The sequence below is a fragment of the Bombina bombina genome, chromosome 1 (genome assembly GCF_027579735.1).
Source record: "Bombina bombina isolate aBomBom1 chromosome 1, aBomBom1.pri, whole genome shotgun sequence".
Lineage (NCBI taxonomy): Eukaryota > Metazoa > Chordata > Amphibia > Anura > Bombinatoridae > Bombina > Bombina bombina.
In genome coordinates, this window is record NC_069499.1 from 613,591,655 (window position 1) to 613,610,715 (window position 19,061).

General features: G+C 37.5%; 1 protein-coding gene across 1 annotated transcript; it reads left to right on the plus strand.

Moving 5' to 3' along the window:
- Positions 1-9,033: 9,033 nt before the first annotated feature.
- On the plus strand, positions 9,034-18,082 carry BMP15 (bone morphogenetic protein 15). Its single transcript, XM_053713657.1, has 2 exons — positions 9,034-9,343; positions 17,268-18,082. The coding sequence occupies exons 1-2, from the start codon at positions 9,034-9,036 to the stop codon at positions 18,080-18,082; spliced, it is 1,125 nt and encodes a 374-aa protein (XP_053569632.1).
- Positions 18,083-19,061: the final 979 nt, after the last annotated feature.

A 19,061-nucleotide genomic window follows, 5' to 3' on the forward strand; every position in this document is an offset into this window, starting at 1 on the left:
TGACCTAGGCTCCGCCCGTTGACGTGCCGTGATGACGTCAGACCTCAGCACGGCCCGCGACCGGGCCTCCGTTGCCGCTCCGGACCGTTGACCTTCGCCGCTCTCCAGCCTCGCCTGCTCCTGTGGTCCTGCCGTCTGACTCCTCTCCCGACCGGATCTTCTCCTGCCGACCTCCGGGCTCAAGCGTTCCGGTGGCCTCGACCTCCTGGCCGGCCATCTTCCGCTCCCGACAGATGACTCCAACACCGGACCTGCTGTGGCTGCCTCCCCAGCCGTGGATAACTGCTGCCGGATCCATCCTTCGCCATTCCTCCTCGCCGCCGACAGCAACTCCTGCAACAAGGCCTCCATCTTCAGGTAAGTCAGCGCAACACACCTCCTACCGTGCTGTTCCAGAAGGACACCTGTGACCTCACTTCCAGTGCTGGGACTTATCAAAGTTCCCCAACCCCACCCACCTGGAATAATCCACTCCTGGGGGGGGAAGTGGGGTCACAGGTGCCCTTCTTCCATGCTGTCATCCGGGGCCTTTACTTTATTAATATATACTATAATTGTTCCATGGTTAATGGTTTGTGTCAATACGTTATGTGTATATACTATGTTTAGCTCTGGTCTCAGTATCTGGACTACAATCTGCTTATATCACATCTGTAGCGTTCTCATCTAAGTAAGATGCTGAGTTCCTTTGTTCTTGAGATACAACATCCCCTGGACTTTGTCAAAATCACCTGAAAAGGTCCAAGTGTGACCTACCTAATATATCAAATTTGGGGAAGGAAAATGAGGACTTTAAAGGGACAGTCGAGTATAAATTAAACTTTCATTATTCAGATAGGACTTTTAATTTTAATTGACTTTCCAATTTACTTTTATCATCAAATTTGCTTTTTTCTCTTGGTATTCTTAGTTTAAACTATACATAGGTAGGCTCATATGCTAATTTCTAAGCCTTTGAGGGCTGCCTCTTATCACAGGCTTTTTAAATCTCTTTTCAACACAAAGAGACAGAAAGTACACGTGGGCTATATAGATAACACTGTGTTCAGGCACAGAAAGTTATTTAAGATCTAGCACAATACAATGCTAAATTTAAGACAATAGATAATAAACAGTCACAGTTATGTGATCAGGGGGCTGGAAGAAGGTTCCTAGATACAAGGTAATCACAAAGGTAAAAAGTACATTAATATAACTGTGTTGGTTATGCAAAACTGGGAAATGAGTAATAAAGGGATTATCTATCTTTTAAAACAATAACAATTCTATGGTTGACTGTCCCTTTAATTCAATATATTTACTCTTGTTAAGATTGGAAGACATTATTTTGTATATTGTCTATAAATAGTGTATACACTTTGTCCTCAATAAAAATATCAAATTAAAAAATTGAAAAGTTGTTTAAAATGACATTCCCTATTGAAATCATGGGGATGTCCCTTTAAGTAATTTCTTGGCTGTTCCTTCACCTTCTGAAGCCATCTGTCTCCTGGTCACCTATGTTCTTACTTGACAACTAGCACTGTTGCCTGTGTGAGTCCTGAGTTTACCCCTGTAGTCATCTGTGTATCCTGAATGTCAGATCCCCTGACAAATTGCAAATCCTATTGGCTGTTTATCTGCTATGTCACATACCTGCGTATCTAGTGTGAGCTAATCTACATCCCTGTGTATACTGTGTGTCAGGTCCCCTGGCAAGTTGCATAAGTGTGAGTCAAATTGCTCATCTGTGTATCTAGAGTGCCAGATCATTTATCAAGTTTCATGTATTTGTATCAACAATGTATGTTCTGTTAAGTTCCATTGAGCTATATCACAGTTTTTCCCAAGAGTTATCTCTGCTGTCAGCCTGCTTGCTAAGGTGTATACGTGTGTATTCAGAGTTTCAGCTCTTATGCCATGTTCCCTAAAAGTCAGGACTGTGTACCTGCAGGTTTCAAAAATGTACCTGCATACCTCTTTATCACAAAAGTCAGTTCTGTTGTCAAGTTTTATACATGTGTGACCTTAAAGTGTCATTAAAAGCAAAATACTTTTTATAAGCATAGTATTTCATTTCTTCCCTTCCTCACTCTAGTCGTGGGTTCTCACCATTTTGAAATCTAGCTTTCACTGCATTTCAGTGCTGACATGTTTGCAGATGTGCAGCAACTCTCCTTCATATACTTGCAGTGAAACCTAGGTTTCAAAACGGTGGCACCCATAATTAGAGGGATGTGTATGAATCAAATTTAGTTTTTAATGTCCCTTTAAAGTATTTGGTGTTCAGTCGTGCTATAGTGTCTTCAAATGCACTGTGCTTTCTTATCAAGCATCAACTATCATAGCTTTCTATGGTTCTGGCTGTCCAGAAGTAGCAGTCTGTTCTCTTTGTTTTCTATTCCGGAGTCCTGGAAGAAGAATCCAGCAAAGTCCAAAACAAAATTTTATGATTCAGACAATGCATGCAATTTTAAACAACTTTCTTTTTTAAACGTTCACTTCATTCTCATGGTATACTTTGTTGAAAATCATACCTAATAATGCTCTACTGAGAGCTAGCTACTGATTGGTGGCAACACAAATATACCTCTTTTGATTGGCTGACCAAATGTGAAGAGAAAAAAAGATAGCTTTCAGTAGTGAATTGCTGCTCCTTCAACAAATTATACAAAGATAATCAAATTTGACAATAGAAGTAAATTGGAAAGTTGTTTACAATTGCATGCCCTATCTGAATCATAAAGTTTAATTTTGTTTAGACTGTCCCTTTAAGGGGATTGACTGTGTGGCATAAATATTACAATTTCAACACACAATTCCTTAGTGTCCCAAAAGCTTGCAGTTGTATCCACTATTAGTTAGCTATTAAAGTTATCACTTGTACATTCCTTTTGTTATTTTCTTACAAAAGGATATTTACTTTAACACACAGAAAGCTGTATTTAACCTTTTCACGCCGTTATGCCGTTGTATTGCGTCACAACGGCACTGGGCTTTAAAGCCGTTATAACGGAATACAACGCCATAGCTAATGGCTGTCCTGAAGCCTACTGCGCTTGCAGGATTTGATTGCGGTCTGGAGGGCATTTCTAGCGTCATAGGGATGCCCCCCAGACCCGATCCCATAATTGAAATCTCGCGATCGTTTGCATGATCACGTGATTTCAATTTGTCTACAGGGTTAACATATTACTTTAATTTTTATTTAGACATTTAACCCTTTCGTGCCGGGGTTAACGTGTCTACATCGGAACAACTGTTCCGACGTAAACAAATTGAAATCTTGCGATCGTGCACGTGATCACGAGATTTCAATGATGGAATCACGTCAGGGGGGCATCCCTATGATGCTAGGCATGCCCTCCACACCGCAATCCCATCAGGGAAGCACCAGTGGCTTCAGGAAAGCCAAGCGGTTAGAACATTGTATTCCGTCCTTCGGCGCTAAAGCCCAGCAAAATTCGGACGGAATACAACGCCCTGACAGTGTTAAAAGGTTAAAGTCAATATAGCCCCCCTTAGAAATATATGTATACATGAGCACAGAAAAAGGCCAACAATTAGTATATAAATGCCAATAATACCCACAACATTGATCATATAACACTTTTGGATGCCATTAACACCTTGCAATACAGTAACGTACACAGGTTTTTTTTAAACCCCATTCAATGTATAAGATACACAAGGCAATTTTTTTTAACACTTTACATGGATGCCACTAATACACTGCAGTCACATGAGAGTATCATAATAAAATGCTGTAATGTGTATTTAATCATTGCTGTATTGTTTGCCTACAACTATGTGTTTAACATCTGCAAAAACATATAGTACCTGGTGTTTTGTTACCCAGAGATAGTATTTTCTGTTTGTTATTCACCTCTAGTACTTGCTGGCTTGTCAAATGCTCATTGTATTTGCTAATCTGTTGCTTTTATATTGCACCTGCTAACCTCCTACCTGTCTATTGTACCTGACACACCAAAACATGTCGTTGAACCTGCTGATCTAAAACCTGTCTATTGTACCTACAAGTCTGAAACCTGTCTGTTGTACCCACTGGCAAAAAAAAATTGTCTATTGTACCTGCTAGACTCAAACCTGTCTATTGTAATTGGTATTCTGCAACCTGTCTATTGTATCTCACAAACTGAAACATGTCTGTTATACCTGCTAGCCTGAAACCTGTCTATTGTACCTGCTAGCCAAAAACCCTTCTATTGTACCTGCTAGCTTGCAGACTGTCTCTTGTACATGTTAGCCTGAAACCTGTCTATTGTACCCGGTAGCCAAAAAAAAGGTCTTTTGTTCCTGCTAGCCTGCAACCTGTCTATTATACCTGCTAGCCTGCTACCTCTCTATTGTACCCACTAGTCTACAGGGACAATTACACCATGGAATAGGAGGACAGGAACATCTGGATATTTGGGAAGTTTGTTGCCTGCCTGTTGCTTTTTGATAGTACTGGTTGCTCAGCTGGTCCTTGAGTAGGGGCTAAACCTATTTGGTGGAACTATCCAAAAGGCTATCATTTGAATTTGTATTCACATGTTACAATATGTAATGCAATAGAGAGCTGTACTAAAAGCCCTTTATTTTATCTGGAGATTTTTTTGGACTACATGCCCCTAAAGGGACTGAACTGTAAAACTGATTTCTCCGTAATGTGTTTCCAGTTATCTACTATACCAGATGCAGTGTATTAAATGTTTAAAAAATTGCTCCTTTAGGTTTATTTTTTATTTTAAATAGCTGATTTGCTTATTAGAGGTAAGACAAGAAGTCAGAGGGGAGAAATAGTGACAGGGAAGTGAGACAAGAAGTCGGGGGAGGGGGGTATATAGTGACAGTGGAAATGAGACAGAAAGGGGAGAGTATAAGAGGGTGTGACAGAGGGAGTCTGAGGGGGAGAGATAGAGTTTTGGGTAACACTAGAGAACTTCATAAGGGGAGAGACAGTGTGATAGATAAAAACCCATACTCTTCATGTCTATGAATGACTTCTAAAGAAGCTAGATAATCATCTAATGGTCTCAAAGGAAATCATGTAAGATCAAATACTCATGCTTTATTCAATATAAAGATGTCCTATTTCTTTATAATTTTGTGTTGAAATATGAAGTGAGGGATATTATGACAGGTCATGCATGCACTCATCTTCTCTGCATTTAGTATTGCATCCTATCCATGCTGGTGGTTGTGAAATGCACATTTTATAGTCTATGCTGCCTGGAAATATTTACTTTTCTTGAAAGTGTGATCATCTGGCAGGCCAACAAACCAGGCATATTGTTACACAGTTCAGTGCTTTTCTCCTGTGTTCTGTGGGCCATTGGGGTCTCCCTAAGGATGATTGTGGCAAACAGACATATACCCCTTGCCCACTGTGCCTATAGAAATATGTCTGCACCTCCACTGATGAAGCCCACATAGGCCAAAACATATACAGTACCTAGAGTTAGCTGTAAAAATGATTTGTTCAGAAGAGAATTGCCTATAATTTCAGGGCTGGACTATCCTCATGGATGGAATCAGACTATTTTACTGCAGGAGAGTTTTCTTTTATGAAAAGCACAATCCAGGCAAAAAGAAACTGCACCCTGAGCAAATCTAATCCCATAGGGAGGGCTACTGAGCTCAGTCTATTCTCAGTTCAGTGCTTTTCTCCAGTGTTCTATATTGTTATACATGACAAGGAGTTTTAAAGTGGTGCCTTGAGTCCTCTGTTGAAATTCACACACTGGAATCTACCTTCAGGTGTTTAAGGTCAAATCCCCCCAATTTGTTTACATGTATGGAATCTGATCCCTTTGAAGCAGGAAGAAAATCCAGAAATTGATTATGTGGACTTTATGAAACATGAATAAAGAAGACAAACTATTACAATCCTATGCTAGGTTTATTCAGTTTCCTTTGATAATGCAGAATATACAATAATTATTACCTATCTTTGGGTTAGTATGCAGATGAGCCCCATATCACTCATTTGATGCAACAGGGTCAATGCAAATCGCAGGAGAGGGTGTTGGCTTGGGCACCATCTTTTATACAGTGATGTTACATAAACACTGTATCTTTCCTCCAATGATTAAGTAATTACAGCTGGGACTGGGTGTAAAAACGTGACCAAAAGCAGAGGTTGGTCAGTCCATGGGTGGCTATTTAGAAGAGGGTCAGCATATTCTATAGGTTGTTATTTGGGAGGTCCAAAGATTCTTTGAGAAAACCAGAAAATATGACAAAAAAGACAGTGCTCTTATTTACTAATAAATGTGTCCTGTTTACAGATCAGTGATGTAAAAGTAGGAGGAGTAGCAGAATTCCTAGAATTTTAAGTAACAATGACTCATTGCCACAAAAGCCAATATTCATCGATCTACTTTGAAAATAGACTCTACGTTCATGTGACAACAACAGATTGTTGCTAAAAAATCTGAACATACAAACATTTACCATTCTGGTTCTACAACACACAGAAGAGACAATATTGTATTTACTGTATTCTTCTCTGTGTTATTGTTTGGCAAAATAACATACAAGGGCCACAACAATAGAGAATGTAGCAGGTGCAAAGGCACTGGGGCCCACGACAGCAGATGACGTAATGAGGGCTTCATGGACCAGACTTCTGATCTTGGGCACATAATTGGCATATGTGGGTCTGCAAGGACCATGCATATTATATGAGGTCTTAATTAGACTTGAAGCTGTCATAATTGTGTCTGCAGGGGCAACTTATTTGATCTGAAGGTTCAGCCATAATCTGGTGCTGCAGGAGCCTTGACTTGTATATATTACTAGTATAATGGAGGTTGCAAGGGTCATGCATCTGATTTGTTCTCTTCCTTGGGCATATAGCTGGCATAATAAGGGCTACTTGGACCTGGCATCAGATTTGTGGTGTCAGTTGCTCTGTACAAGTCATGCATAAAGTAGGGTGACCATATTGCCGCTTTAAAAAGGGACACATATGAAAAATACATATGTCAGGGCTGTTTTCAGAAATGTTTTGTATAAGAACCCTGACATATGTATTTTTCAAATGTGTCCCTTTTTAAAGCGGCAATATGGGGGCTACGTGTGTGAACTGATATTTCAATCAGACATATAACTATCAAAGGGCAAGATTACAAGTAGGGTGGTAGATTATTGGCGAAAACACTGCACACACACATTATGGCTTTTTCACATTTGGGGTTGCGCAGCTATTACAAGTTGCAAAATAACCGCATAATGCAAACAGCGAAATCACGTGCACGTTCACATATTCCCCATAGAAGTCAATGGAGAAGACAAATAGAAAAAAAACAACACAAAAACCGTAATATGTTGCGCAAAGCCCTTGACGTATTCTCCTTAAAAAGTGTACATAAAAATGTGAATATTTCATATTGCAAAAATGTTTTCGAAACGGTATATGTTCTATTTATTTCTGAATAAATATTTCTCTATAGATGTCATGATTTTTGGACTGATATATCTATTTATTGTGAGATATGTATATGAATATATATATATGTCTAGATATATTTCGAGATCTTTATGAGAATATCTCTTTAAAAATACATATCTCTACACATATAAATGCATGTTTCTCTATGTATGTGTCTGTATGTCAATGTAAAATCCCTGCGTCTGCTTTTTTTTTTCTAACACCCAAGATCTCGTATCTTTGAGTACTTATAACTTTTGCGTTACATTTTTTTTTTTTTTAAATCATTTTTGTTAGACAGTGTTAATATAAGTGTAACTATAATGTATTTTTTGAAGTGTTTCATGAAACTTTTATGTTGCGCAAAACTGTAAACTACAGCTCTTTTGGAGGCAATTGCGATTTTTCAAAACTTGTAATACCTGCGCAATGGAAATTGGTTGCGAAAAGACTACATCGCACATAGAAAACTCATAACGCGCTACTTGTAATCTTGCCCAAAGTGTTTTCCCTATTTTTAGTCAATACATAAATACTACTCTTTTACAGATTGATATTTACAGTAAGTCAGTGTTACCATTTTATCATTAATGTTAGTTACCACTTACATTAGATGAGCCCCCCCCCCCTCCCACTGGGCCTATTGTTTATTAATGCCACCACTAATTATATTATTATACAGTAATCTTGTATACTTTTGTTACTGTGTTATTCTCTGTGTATTTATTCCATATACTTTTATACATATTTTGTGTTATTATTTACACAGATTTTTAGATTATAATACAACCTAGACAGCTGACATACCATTCTAAAGACACTAAGACAGGCTTATTCATACAATTAATACACTTTATACAAGTAACTGCTGTCTCAGTCTCCAATAGATCATTTATGAAGTGTTGTTATCTACTTTATTTCCCTAAGCATTTAATGTGAGCTAAATTTACTAAGGATAGAAATAATCATTCAGACAAATCTCTCCTATACCTATATTATCCTACATAATTCACTTAGATATTGAAGTTTTCTTGCTTTATAGGATAAGTTGGAAAGTTAAGGATTTGTCTGATTAAAAAATTGTATTTGTAAATCTATGTGTCTTTAACCTTCATATATAAATATTTTTTGCATTTGATTAACTTCCCTCTGACATCAGTTATTGAAATTCCTCAGGTGCATAAAGGGTTAAGCAGGCGGCTCCTTTAAATCCTTCAACAAACACAATGTTACTTGGCCCTACATAAGAGGAAATTGCAGGTGCCTCCTGCTCCTATAGCTACCCCAAACCTATGTGATACTGCTTCTCTTACTTAAATAAGCATAGACAACAAAAGAAAACGTATGAGAGTTTATTCTGAGCTTTTGATTCTTAAGGAGACAATATTTTAGCATTCACCCTATATATTTATAAGAATATTAATCATTAAGTAGTGATCCTCCCATTAGTAATGGGTGCACCTGGGTGTGAATATGTTGATTTTGACCTCCAGGTTCCTCTCTGCTTTACTTGAGGTTTTTTTGTGGTTTGTTCACCATACACTCCTCCATGAAATTACTTGAGAGTGACCCCAGTCAGACAGTGCTTTTCCTCTGCACATGTCACCCTAGCCAAGATGCCAGCCCCCCGCCACCAGCTTGTGCCCTTTTTTTTCATTGCTCTCTTTTTCCTGGTTGCTGGGGAAGGTGGGGTGAATGTGCTGGCACGCTCCAGTTCTCTTCCACTTATCCAAACACTGCTGGATCATGGGCCTTTGAAAGAGCAGATGGCTGCAAGACACGAGTTGAGCCTACAACACCTACGCTTCATGCTAGAACTCTATCGCAGATCTGCAGATGGGCATGGAAGACCCAGAGCCAACCACCATGCAGGGGTGGCAGTGCGGCTGGTAAGACCCATCAGACAGGCATCTCCTGTACTGAAAGGTGAGATGCTGAAAGAATTGTTATGTATCAAGGCCTATTTTATAGTCTCTGTGCTATGAACGTCTGATGTCTTGTATACAGAGAACAGTGTTGAATCCAAGGGTGCAGGAAACACTGAAAAGGGGACCTCATCTTCAATAACCTATACATTCTCAAAAATGTATTCCCTTAAAATAATGTAATTATGCATAATTAAAGAAAAAACTTTGCAATGTACTTTCATTAATTATTTTGCCTATACTCTTAAGGGGACATGAAACCAAAAAACTTTATTTAATTGGTCAGACAGAGCATGTGATTTTAAACAACTTTCCAATTTGCTTATATCTTCTAAATTGCTTCATTGTCTTGGTATCCTTAGTTAAAAAAGCATATCTAGGTAAGCTAAGGAGTAGCAATGCATTACTGGGAGCTAGCTGCTGATGGCTGCACAAAAATTCATTTAATTGGTTCACCAGATGTCTTCAGATAGCTACCAGTAGCGCATAGCTCCTCCTTCAAAAAATGATACCAATAGAATGAAGCAAACTGGATAGATGTAAATTAGAAACTTGTTTAAAATAAAATGTTCTATTTGAATCATGAAAAACAAGAGAAAAAAAGTTAGGTTTCATGTCCCCTTTTAGTGTTTCCACTCCACACATAGGGGCTGGAGTGCATTCTGACATGCATACATGCTGCACAGTGATATATATATATATATATATATATATATATATATATATATATATATATATATATATATATATATATATATATATATATATATATATATATACCTCTGTACAAAAGTCTTAGGCCACCATTAGATTTGTTGCTTTAACAATGGTATTGATCATGTGAGTGCAATCACAATTACGCTAGAATAATTACCGCAAGCTCAGAGCTGTGATTAACTGTTTTGCGGAACTAAAACACATCAAAAATACATTACAAAGTATAGTTGCACTCATAACACCATCTAATAAAGATTAAAAAAAATATTGCACACAAGTTTATTAGGGCTCAAAGATATGAGATCTCAGGTGTGTATGTATGTATGTGTATATATATATATATATATATATATATATATATATATATATATATATATATATATATTGATTGTATATGCCCCTAATTGGCCAAAATAAAGGAAGATAAACCGTGTTCAAGAGGCTTTTTAAGTGGTGTATCTTCTGACTACAAATCAATAATTTATTTTAAATGTAGGTCTGTTGTAATTCAGTGAACATTTGTAATGTATAAATAAAAGATTCACTTTAAAAGGATACTGTACTGTAAATTTGTTTTACCCTTAATGTTTCTCTAATGACTTGTTATACCAGCTGTAGTGTTAGATGTATGGTAAATTGCTTGTTTACAAGTATTTTTATATTTGAAGTAGCTGGTTTTGCATATGGAAAACATTGTCCATTTAAAAGGGCTGAGTGTGCAGAAATAGCAGATGTCCTTATCTTATCTCTCTGTGTACATATATGCCTCATTGTCTGTCTCAATACACAAATGCCAATGCTTAGAGAGCAATTGAAGCTATTTTAGTGCATATCTCTCCTACACCCACTGGGCTGCAGCTGACTTCTGTTTACATGGTTTTTCTTTAGAAAATGTAGCAATATTCATACTTTCAGTTTAGGTGGTAGTTTCAGTAGGCAAAAGCAGCTATTTTCAATGACACAATAAAGGTAAAAAAAGCTACTTGTAAATCATTTATTACACAACAGCAGGTAAAATAGATTATAAAGACCACATTAAATGGGAGAAACCAATATGTTCCTTATGTCCCTTTAAATGGAATTTAAACACCTTGTAATTATAAAAAAAATTCTTCAGTCCGAACTATATAATAACAGATTAACACTTTGTTTGCTGTGGTTGTTTTTCAATGGTCAAGCTCCACCCACTATTTTCCTTATTTGCAGGAGCCAATTTGGACTTGAGTCTGGTGATGAAAGAACTTACCATTGTCATTGTGTTAAGAAAAATCTCCATTTGAGGGAGCTACAAACATACCCTGTGAACTCTCCTGTTCAACTCAGGGAACTGCCCTGTCCCTCCCACTTTCTGAAACTGTCAATATTAGTTTACAGTAGAGCAAATACAAGGTGCAATGTCATTTGTAAAACATTCACAAGTATGATCATAATTTGTTATAAAGTAACACAAAATTTCAAAACATAATCAGAATTTGTAAAAATCAGTGCTGAATCTAAATGTATTAAAATATAAATATAAAATCTGAAGTGTAAAAAATCATGCAGTGCTTTATTGCACTGGGGTGGTCTCTCCTTTAAAGGGACAGTCAACACCAGAATTTTTGTTGTTTAAAAAGAAAGATATAATTCCTTTATTACCCATTCCCCAGTTTTGCATAACCAACACAGTTATAATAATACACGTTTTACCTCTGTAATTATCTTGTATCTAAGCTTCTGCTGACTTCCCCCTTATTTCGGTTCTTTTGACAGACATGCAGTTTAGCCAATCAGTGCTTAGTCCTAGGTTACTTTACGTGCCTGAGCTCAATGTTATCTATATGAAACATGTGAACGAATGCCCTCTAGTGGTCAAAATGTATTCAGATTCCTTTTTTGGGATATTTGCTTTCCCTAATTGTCAGTATTACACTCAACGTGCATCCAGATATACAGCATTCTCTACTTGATGGTACTAATATTTCTAGATGTATATATACATCCATACCTGCTATAATAAACCATATATTAACCCTGTACTTTTTAGAAACCACTCTAATTCCTTTTTTCTGCTAATACACCTAAGCTGATGATAGTGACCTTTTATTACTACGGGACCACACAATGATTCTGTTTTCTTTACCATCCTATATTAATTAACCTATGCGGCATATTATATTTATAGCTATGTTTTCATATATAGTTAAACAACTTGCATGGACCATGCAAAATTGATATGGCGTTCTGATTACTAACTTGCTTACCATACACAAAATATCACTTCCCTCCCCCCACTATAATAAACTTCCTATACCAGGAGGGTTAAATACGCGCTTTGTCTCGTCTATACCGCACCCTAATTCCCTTCTTATAAGCATAGCTTGTAGAAAAACATAACATTGACCCTATCCCACCCTCCAAGCTCAACAATATTGTTTATCACTTTTTTTTATATATATATATATTATTATGAGCTGAATGTTAACTTTTGAAAAGTGAGGTTCTAACCCTAATACATACGGCAACATTTATGCTGTTCTAATGCTTTTTGTTTTTATTGTTAAGATATTATTGCAATGTAACAGCTGACAATCTGTTATTTCTCACATTGTATGTACATGATTATATTGTTTGAAAACCTCAATAAAAATATTTAAAAAAAAAAAAATGTATTCAGATTAGAGGCAGTCTTCAAGGTCTAAGAAATTAGCATATGAACCTCCTAGTTTTAGCTTTCAACTAAGAATACCAAGAGAACAAAGCAAAATTGGTGAAAAAAGTAAATTGGGAAGTTGTTTAAAATTGCATGCCCTATTTAAAACATGAAAGTTTTTTCTAGACTTGACTGTCCCTTTAAAGTGCCATAAAACAGGTTGACATCTGTGCATATCCTAAAAGGGCTAAGTAAAAATAGTTTGCATAAAAAATAGTTTCAAAATTGCTGGCAAATATTTTAAAATAATTTTCAAAAATAAGGAAAATTAGTTACAAAGCTGTGCTGTCTGGAGTAGCTAACTCCACCCCCCTTATCAGCGTTCAGGCAGAGGCATTGTATTTCAACTAAGTTCACAGCTTCTAGGTATGCTCCAACAGATAATCCATATTCACTTCTGCATTTTACCAAAACAAAGGTGGCTATAGCTACAGCCATAAAAGGAAATGTGTGTGGGGGGGGGAGTTAGAGCTCTACAATTCAGAAACTAAAAAGTAAGGGTTAATGACAAGGCACTGCAGTATACATTTGCAGGTTAAGTAATTAAAGTACATATTATGTCTCTATCCCAACTTGTTTTATGTCCCTTTAATATACAGAAATGAGAGAGATCTTGTAGTGCTGGAGAGTTCAGCTCCTATTGAAGTCTGCACTACAATTTGTATACAAGCTGGAGAATCCTTTAATCATCTGGTCCCTAGAGCATATTTTGGATAATAGTATTTTTAAAGAGAAATTAATGTTATATGATGCCCATCTGCAGTTGCTCATGTTCATTTTTTAATCTGTTGAATTGTAATCTCTGAGACAACTGAATCTGGTTGTGTTTAGACTGTAGTGTGGCGTACAGTTGAGGCGCATCTTTTTATTCATGGACCCAGGCAGCACAATATCTTGATCCAGTCCTCAGAAAAGGGGGGAAATAAATCCCTTATAAAAGGTTGAGACAAATTGTATGAAGGTGATATATCGTTATCTCAATAACTTGCAAGTAGATTTTCTTCCACAAGGATTTTCTGTATTTTTACCATTGAGCTGCTGGTCTCCATCCCTTTGACCGTTTATCTGTATGACACTGGAGTAATAAAGTAGTAATTTACTATTGAGTAGTGCACTTTGTATGTAGTACGTTGTAGATTATTTTTTGAAAAAGAGCTGCCATAGAACAGCATTAGATTAGTATGTGACTCTTCCTTTTGATAAAACACCCCCTTAGACTAGTGTTGTATACAGCATTTAAAATTATGTTGGCAACATTTTTGAAGAAAACAAGAGATACTAAGGAATCGACAAACTTCACAAAGGAAATTGACAAATTATACATTAGTTAAGGGGGAAAAACCCTTTATTTTACAATTTGATACAGTTTGGTACAACAAAATACATTCAACCACTTTCTGCAAATTTGTGAATTCTTTCTCATTTAAAGGGACATTTTAGCCAACATTAAAATCCACTGCATTTCAGTTTTAAATAGAAGCATTTTTGTAATATACATTTATTAGCAAACATTTTTCCAATAAGTTATAGCTGTCTCAAAGGTATATTTAAGTATGCACTGTGCCTAGGGTTGCTACCCGCCCCGGTTTCAACGGGACAGTCCCGGTCTGAAGCTCTGTGTCCCGTGTCCTGGAACTAGCCTCAAATGCCCCGGGCTAAGTGCTCACCTTGCGTAGCAGTTTGCACAGACTTTACAAAAAATATGCTGGCCAGAGGAGTGCTTAGCTGGGGGTTACTAACCGGGTAGGTGGAGTCTGCAGGAGAGTGAGACGGAGGATGATGTGGGAGGAGTGGGACAGCGGCCAGCAGTCTGTCACTGTGCCGTCTCAGTGCAAAGCTGGGATCAGAGAGCGGGACATGACGGCCATAAGCGTGCAGGTAACCCCGGGAACATGTAGCCCCTAACTAAACTGGCAGTTTTACAATTGTGCAGGGGACAGGAGGAGTCTGTAGGAAAATAGCACGGGGTAAACACCCTGGGAAATGGGAATGTGAACCTTTGTCACCTAACTAGAGATAAACAAGATGACTTGTCTGTCTCATAACCCTCTGTGATAGTTGTTCTTACTTCCCAGAAAACTGCTACCGAATTAAATATATACAAATGATATACGGTTGGAAAGAGCACACTGCATCGTTTAATTTATTTTATAACTTTGTTTAAAATATCTACACCCTGAATACTTCCACTTTGCCTAGTTATTTATTAGATTTTCAGTCTCTGTTTTTGAGTTATTCTTAAATCCAGTTTTTATTGCTAGTTATCATTTTATAAACTCTTATTTAGAAACATTGAGAGAAAAAAATGTGTGTGTCAAACTGTCTCAGAGCTGTGACAAAGGCAGAGTATAAAGTTGTGTGATAAAGTCCGTGCAGCAGCCAGCAGTACGCAGCTTTCCTAAGCCAACAAGTGCAGAGCAGTGCAGCCACACTTGTCTGTGTCTGCTGGTCATTTTTTTTTTTTGTGGGTGCTTAATTATGTGTAAATATTATTTATATACAGGAGAAATCTACTCTGTGAAAAGCATTACTGGGCTAAAAGAAGTTGCACCCAGGTGGTGAATCGCCATAGAGCAGGCTAACAATGATATTGAGCTGGTTGTTCGTTCCTGTGAGTGCATTTCTCTTAGGTCTCCCTATGTGAAAAATGGTAACCCAGACGTGGACCCCTTGCTCAGTGTGCTTAGAGGAATACTGCTACACCTCACTGACGAGGCCCAATGAAGGCCGAAACGATCGTCTGGGGTTGCTGTGTTCCTTGTTCAAAGAGGAGTTGCCTGGTATTTCGGTGCTGGGCGGGGTCAGACTGATATACTACAGGAGAAATCTACTCTGTGAAAAGCATTACTGGGCTAAAAGAAGTTGCACCCAGGTGGTGAATCGCCATAGAACAGGCTAACAATAGTATTGAGCTGGTTGTTCGTTCCTGTGAGTGCATTTCTCTCTAAAATATATATATATATATATATATATATATATATATATATATATATATATATATATATATATATATATATATATATATATATATTTATCTGTTAAAGGCACCAGAAATGCCCATGTTTCATTCCAGACTTTAGTTTTATAGGGCTTGAATTTAGAAATGATATCATTCCATTCTTTCTTTCTTTTCCATTTTTCTGAAACCTAGAACACATTTTAAAATGCCCACTTTTATATAAACAAAAAATGACTTGCATGTTGAAACTACCGGTGTTCTGTCAAGAACTCCAATACATCAAAAACTCCAATCTGACGTCACTTCCTGTGAATCCCTACATCTGATTGGTCCTTATCCAGTGAGTGACAGTACTCACAACCAATCAGATGGGAACTGTAATCTCCTATCTACACTATCTATTTTGCCTCTGCCTGGGGGGTTTAGGGGGGCAAAGTCCCCCTTGTAAACCTCATTCCCCAAGGTTTACTTGGGGTGTATGCAAGAGGATCGGCAGTGCGCACCCCATACAGAGGCAAAACAGATACTAACATAGAAGACTTACCGGAAGTGACGTCAGATTGGAGTTTTCGAGGAATTGGAGTTCTTTACAGAACACCACCTATACCAAAAACTATTTCTCTTGGTACCCTTTTGTTGAAAAGCACATATGTCTGTTGTCGTTAGCTCACCACGTGTTCAGCTAGCTTACAGTAGTTCATTGCTGCTCCTTCAACAATGGAATCCAAAATAATAGAACAAAAATTGGAAGGTTGTTTACAATTGTATGGTCTATCCAAATAATATAAAAAAACATTGGTTTTATTCCCTTTAATGTTTCTCCAATTACTGTTAGACCAGCTGCACAGTGTTAAAGGGAAAGTAAATGTTTAGAAAAAAAAAGCAGCAAAAAAGAAATAAAAATAAAATAGGAAGCCTAAATACCCCCACAGAAAGTATTAATAAGTTTTTTTCAATCTTTCTTACCTCCAAATTGATGCTAAGCTCCTGTCACTAGCTGTTCCCATCATAAGCAGGTGTTATGGTTTTTTTTCCATTTAAATAAGCAAAAAAGGGTTCAGCCAATCTTTGAGTAACTGAACATTGCAAGTTTTCCTTCAGCAGTGTGCGCAGTCTAAGAGAAGCACCTCCCTTACATGTGTTTGCGTATATCTGCATGTGTATGGTGGCTTCTCCCAGACTGAGCATTCCACTGAGGAAAAACTTGCATCAATCAGCTACTTTAGGATTGGCAGAACTTTGTTGCTTATATAAATAATAAAAAACTACAAGAACGACCTTACTGCAGGCACAGTTTACTTGAATGGGCATGTTTCACATACAAAAATAAACATAAATAGGCAATTTACCTATACATTTAATACTCTGCAACTGTCAAAAAGTCATTAGAAAAATCATTGAGACCAGTTTTACAGTGCATTGTCCTTTTAACAATTAATACACTGTTGGGTAAAACTGTTTCTATTTATGAGTTAACTGGCATTGGCCATTTTAAACAATGACTACAGCCTGCAATACAGATATTGTGATGCTAAACATGTGTATCTTCTCTCCTAGATAGTTTTTGGCATATGAAGACTCTAAAGTTTAGCCTGCAAGGGGTGACAAATGCTCAGCAGCTGGTCAAGGCCACCATAATGCATCCTGTTGCCCTGTTTCTTGGAAATGCCCACTTTTCCTGCAAGATGGGCCTTCAGCCAGATGCTGGTACTGCCTTCAGGAGCCGAGTTCGTGCTGGAAATAGGATTTGGGCTGAGGCGGATCTCACAACCTACCTCAAAACTCTGATGAATGTGCCAAGAAAGACTTTGAACATTTACCTACAGCTTATCTGCATTAAGGCTGAAAGACGACCTATAAATGTATTGGAAGTCACTAATTCTCACACTCCGTTTTTGCTTCTCTACTTCAACCACACATTAGAAAGTCTTGCCAATGAAGAGAGAATTGCCTCTAAACGTGAGGTTGTGCCAGGCCTGCGGGTACGGAAATCACGCCAAGCAGGGACTATAGGCATCAAACTTCCAAAGTTGCGAAGTCAAAATGGTCAATCCAAGAACCAGTGTGTTCTGCGTCCATTCTGGGTCAGTTTTCACCAGCTAGGATGGGACCACTGGATAATTGCACCCCACAGGTACAACCCAGGCTACTGCAAGGGAGATTGTCCCAGACTGCTACACGCGGGATATAATTCTCCCAATCATGCCATCATCCAGAACTTCATCAATCAGGTAGTTGATGGGAATGTCCCACGTCCATCTTGTGTTCCATACGCCTATGGTCCAATTAGTGTCCTTATGATTGAACCTGGAGGCAACATCCTATACAAGGAATATGAAAATATGATGGCGCAATCTTGCACCTGTCGGTGATGGAGAGGGATCATTCCCTAACACCACCGCACAAAAAGACAAGCACCTTACAAATGCCACTTTAATAAATATTTAATCTACTTAAAATCTATTTATATAAATATGCGTGCGTGTTTGAGATATATTGTAAAACTAAAACCTTTATATATTATTTTTTTTTTCTTGTTTTGAGCAGCCCTATAACTCCCCCCCACCTGCGTATATATTTAAATAAAATCTTTTTCACTTTTTGTAATTCTATGTGAAGTATAAAATGCAAATACAGCCATGCTATGTGCTCACATTACATCAGCTTTTTGTTTTAGAATTAAAGGGACAGGACAGTAGAGCCCACATCAATCAATTTTACTTACTTCTCTTAGTATCCTTTGTTAAATTTTAATTATAGATGAGCTCAGGAGATGCACATATCTTTACCCCTCTGGCAGCAGTGTTTGCAACAATGTGCATAGCAGTTATACCTAGAAACAAATACTGCTGCCATAGAATTCTAAAGACACATGCACGCTCCTAAGTTCCAGCCAGCCTACCTAACTTTACTCATTAACCAATATTGGGCCCTATTCTCAAAAACTCGCCGGCATAAAGAGAAATCCGCTTATTTTACTGAACACTTTATTGTAAAGTAAGTGTCTCTCCTTAACATAAATACTATTGCTTGAAGTCCCATTAATGAGATACAAAGTTAAGGTAAAAAGGACTTTAAAACAATCCTTGAGGGGATTGTTAATAATTTTGAAGCATTTTATAGAATCTCACCAAACCAGAGAACTTCAGAAGTAAATTGCAATGATGTTTAAAATGAAATACGTTGTCTGAATCAGGAACATTTAGTTTTGCTTTTACTTTCCTTTACCTGCACTTTTTTAAAATTTAAATTGAAGACTGGATCTAAAGAGCAAGGGGTTGTTTTGGATGAGCCATTATATTTAAAGGGAGTGTACTCCTTGGCATTCATTTAAACAGGGAGAAAGACAGA